At 49.6% G+C, this 4643-nt stretch overlaps 1 protein-coding gene across 1 annotated transcript; it reads right to left on the bottom strand.

The window, feature by feature from the left end:
- Positions 1-468: 468 nt before the first annotated feature.
- NDUFB8 (NADH:ubiquinone oxidoreductase subunit B8) lies at positions 469-4043 on the bottom strand. The gene is made up of 5 exons (XM_051617684.1): positions 3912-4043; positions 3563-3689; positions 2868-2967; positions 1342-1497; positions 469-693 (listed from the first exon to the last, which is right to left on the bottom strand). The coding sequence occupies exons 1-5, from the start codon at positions 4009-4011 to the stop codon at positions 601-603; spliced, it is 576 nt and encodes a 191-aa protein (XP_051473644.1). The 5' UTR covers positions 4012-4043; the 3' UTR covers positions 469-600.
- Between the last annotated feature and the right edge of the window lie 600 nt (positions 4044-4643).

The raw sequence follows: 4643 nt of genomic DNA on the forward strand, positions 1-4643 counted from the left end.
CTGCTTCTCTTAAAGCACAAATCTATGAGTCACGACAGGGCGTTGAGAGCACAGCTCAGCATCCAGTCTATAGGAAGCACCCAGAAGAGCCCAAGCCCTTCACCTCCTGTGATCATCCACTCCAGCAACCAAACAGTGAGGTCCAAGGCACAGCACAGGGCAGCTGATAAAGCTTTCACTGTAAATACTGAATGTACTGTTCCCTCCAGCATTAAGGGGAAAATAATACATTAAGGGAAGAGTAACTGGAAAACAAATCTAGGAGCTTTATAAAATTATGTCTCTCCTACATAAACAGGCTTAGCTAAGGAATGTTTGTGCACAAGGTACATAAACCAGCAGCAGTGCCAGGACTGCACTCAGAACTTTGCCCCACAGATACTAGCCTGTGTAGAAAAATGTCAAAGGTCACTCAATGCCATTGACCATTGTTCAGCCCTCTCAAACCAAGAGAAGACAACTAGCATAGTAGGTATCACTGATGTATTTCACTGCAAGTAGTGATTGAACATTGAAGAACAAGCGTTAACATCTACCACAGTAAAGACTAGAGAAGATGCCATCCCCAGCAGAGCTGACACAGGCGGAACGTAGCAATGTTCAGATTTCATAGTGTGTAACCACTGGTGGCTCTTTACTGGGGTCTCCTCCTTTCTCCAAATACAGGTCATTGAAGGGATATTGCTTCGGTCCCTACAAGGAGAGATAAAGAGTGGCAAATTCACCACATTCACCAAGCAAATTAAGGGGAAAAGGGGAAATGTCTCATCCCACCCAAATCAAGGCTTGTAATTTACAACTGAAATGTCTATTTCTTAAGTGCTTCAGCAGGAATATTAGCATACAATGAAAGTAAATTCACAGATAGAGTTCTTTGTATAAACCCAAGTCCTTTAACAGAAATAAAGGTGGTCAGCATTTAATCTTAACCAACAGTTCATCTCAAAGCACGAGGATAATATACTGCAAAGGCTATTTGTGTATTCAGATGTATTTTTCAGAATCACATTGCAAATGACCCAGATCATGAGATATAATTAAAAACACAGGGCAAGAGATTAAGCATCTCCCTCTAGCAGATGCACCCAGGGAAGGAGAACTCCTCGACCAAAGAAGAGATACTCTAAGCAGCATAGTGTAAAATAATTTCCCTGTGAACAGTGAGTGCTCACTATGAAACAAAAACCTATGAGCTGAGCCAAGCCAGGCAAGAGAACAATTCGGCAGCAAGGTTTTGCATTCACACTCAACACTCAGCTTCAGCACACCCACTCTTCTGGGCATCAGCAGTGACAAGAAACACAGCTACTTTTCCTCCTTTTACCCAAGGGTGTCACTCACCACAGGCCTGTAAGATGGATAGATCTCTCCAAGAGCAAACATGATCAGCATGGTACTCAAAAAGACAAGGAAGTGTTTGCGCATGGTGTGCCAGGGAACTGGAGTGGGGGACGTGTCAACGCGGTTCCGAATATACATGTCGAAGTCCCAGTGCATCTGAAGAACAAAGGAAAACACTGCACATTTACCAACAGTGCTCAAGCTGCTTTTATCAAGGCAAGAAATGCTTTACTGCCAAAAGCCATTTCATTTCCACCTTGCAAGGGAAGATAAAGCCACAGTGGAGCCAAGTGCCACTTGCAGTAAAACTCAGGACACCAAATTCCACCCTATGCTTATACCAGGCAATATGTTTAAGTACAGAACAGCAGCAGCTTTTATTTATATCCATAATCATGCCACCTTAGATTTGTTCCCCAGCTCTCTTGAAAAGACACAGTATAAATTCGTGCCCTCATTTTGCAAGTTCAGTCACATACCCAAAGAGAAGTATCAGTGTTATTTCAAAGAAGCAACTGCCACTTGGAAGCTGGTTCCTCAAAACCAGTACAGCACCTGCCACTGTTGCTCCATGACAAGAGCAGGGCTGGTAGCAAACTAATGCTTTTCCTGATTGAAGCAGAAGGGCATGTAAACTTCTGCTTTGAAACATACATAGAAAAGTCCCAAGAATGTTCTGCCTATAGAAGGCAGAGAACTCATTAATTTGCAGCTCAAGTACTGCCTCTAGCTTCCCAGAATGGAGAGCCACTTGCTAGCAAACACAGAGAGCAAGACTAAGAAGCATTCAGTTGCCTGAACAGAGGCATCTGCTGACCCCTGGAACGTACCAGTTTATTCCCTTTGGTGCCCCACCTCCAACCCCAGGTGCAAGGATACATACTCAAGCCTTCCCGTGCCAAGCACCACAACACAGAATCACCATGGGTTTTTTCCTGTGTTTCTACAGTCGTTACAACATTCACTTCACTGTAGTACACACACTATGATGTTCTGATATGTTTATACTATGATGTATTACATACATATGCTTACATAATCTCTGCTTTTAGTAAGGAGAGCTCAAATCAATTACCAAGTTCAGTAATCACAGTCATTTGCAGAAAAACCATGCACTAATGGAAAAGTTGCTCCCAACAAGGAGTTTGAAGAACTTGGATTTTGAAAGTTAACATAGATTCTCAATTCACCCACCTCTCTTAAGGATATCTTGCAAGCTTTCTTCAGAGGAAGCCTCCATAGTTGCATTCTACCCCAAAATAACAAAGCAACAATAGCTACTTCCATTGAACTAGAAGGACTTTTCTCAAACAATGGCTTCTTTGCTAAATGGTTCTGAACTAAGCTCTCATACTGAGCCAGATCAGGCAAAGAAAGTGGATGAGGCTTTCCCATTCTGACAGAGGAACTCAAGTTCGTAAAGTTACACATACACAAAGAATTAAATATGTACACTAGATGCAGATGTTAGCATTTAATAACAGTACCATTTTAATCACAATGAAAAGAGCTACTAGGATTCCTACCGGCTGCCCCCAGTTATGTCGCACATCCTGCTGGTCCCACTGGTACCAGGGGTCTCTCTCATGGAGAGACTTATTAGGGAGCTTGGGATAGTCACCATACCTGCAAGAAACAGACAAAAAGCCAAACACAAAAGAAATCTGTATTAAAATATATACATTTTATAGGAGACACTGCAGTCTATGGAATTGAAAACTTAAAGCATGGTTTTTATAGCTTGTACATATGCACATTTTTAAAGGCACACATGCAACTAACACAGCAACCATTAGCTTGACCCCAGTCATTGTAAAAAACAGCATTCCTCCAGGTGACCTTCTTGGGCCATATACTAGGTGGAAGAAAATACAGGCTTAACTGGAATACAGAACCCTAGCCATCCAGTATTTTGCATGTCAAAGCATTCCTCCACACTTAAACGTTGTCTCCAGAAACCCTAATTCCAGAGACAGCTTTCATTTAATCTGTTAGCCGTGCTCTGCATCAGCGTATGAAGCAGCTCACACGGTGTTTTATTCACAGGGGCCCCCAAGCAATTCAATTTACTCCTGTTTTACAACAGTGACGTGTGCCTTCGGCGCTCTAAGCTCGCAGCACAGCACCCCAGGCTTGCAGCAGGGACAGCCAGCCCCACAAAGCAGGAGCTGCCGGCCTCGGCCTGCTGCCCGAAGCAGGAGCACGGGACCCCCCGCCTCACCCGAAGCCGTCGTCGGGATAGGGCTCGTAGTCCTCCACCCGCATGTTGTACTTCCTGGCGGCCGCTGCCCTCTCCTCTGGCGTCCGCGGATACGGCCCCGGCATCATGTCCTTGGACATCTCCGAGGCTGGCGGGAGAGCAGCAGGGCAGGGTGGGCGCGGACCCCTCCGGCAGCCGCCGCCGGGCCGCGGAGGCCCCGCCACCCTCACCCCGCGGCCCCGGTGCCACCAGCCCGCTGCCCCAAGGACACCCGCGCCGCAACCGCCCAGAACCACCTCCGCCCAGAACCACCTCCGCCCAGAACCACCTCCGCCCAGAACCACCTCCGCCCGCCCGCCCGCGCACTCACCCGCCCTTGCCCCCGGGGGCGCCGCCGCGGGGCCCCGCAGCGCCCGCAGCCGGGCGGCCGCCCGCAGCCAGAGGACACCGCGCAGCCCGGCCGCCGCCATCGCCCCCAGCGCGCAGGCGCGGCCGGCGGGGGCCGGTGGGGCCGGGAAGGGCGGGAGGCGGGGCCGAGGCGGGGCAGGGCGGTCCCCGCACCGGCTGCGCGGCGGGTGCGAACCCGTCCTGATGAGCTGGCTCCCCGACGTTGTTGTGGTAGCGGCATAAATACACAGCGCGGGTGCTGGCTGCCCAGCGGCTCCAGCAGGGCCCGCACTGGGCGCCCGCGGCCCGGGAAGCCGCAGTGCCTGGGGCTGCATCCCCGGGGCTAGGGAGCGGAGTCTCCCCCTCTGCTCCGCTCTCGTGAGGCCCCGCCGGGAATCCTGTGTCCAGTTCTGGAGCTCTCAACATCAGGGGGACACGGAGCGGTTGGAGTGAGCCCAGAGGAAGGCCAGGAGGGTGATCGGGGTGCTGGAGCACCTCTCCTGTGAGGGCTGGCTCAGAGAATTGGGGATGTTCTGCCTGCAGAAGGGAAGGCTCCGGAGAGACCTTACAGCAGCCTTCCAGTACCTGAAAGGTAAACTGGAGAACCGAGGGAGGATGTTTTACAAGGGCATGTAGTGATAAGAAAAAGGGGTAACAGTTTCAAACTGAGAGAGGGAAGATTTAGATGTCAGGAAGAAATTCTTTACTGTGAGAG

The sequence above is a fragment of the Apus apus genome, chromosome 4 (assembly GCF_020740795.1).
Source record: "Apus apus isolate bApuApu2 chromosome 4, bApuApu2.pri.cur, whole genome shotgun sequence".
In the NCBI taxonomy this organism is placed as follows: Eukaryota; Metazoa; Chordata; class Aves; order Apodiformes; family Apodidae; genus Apus; species Apus apus.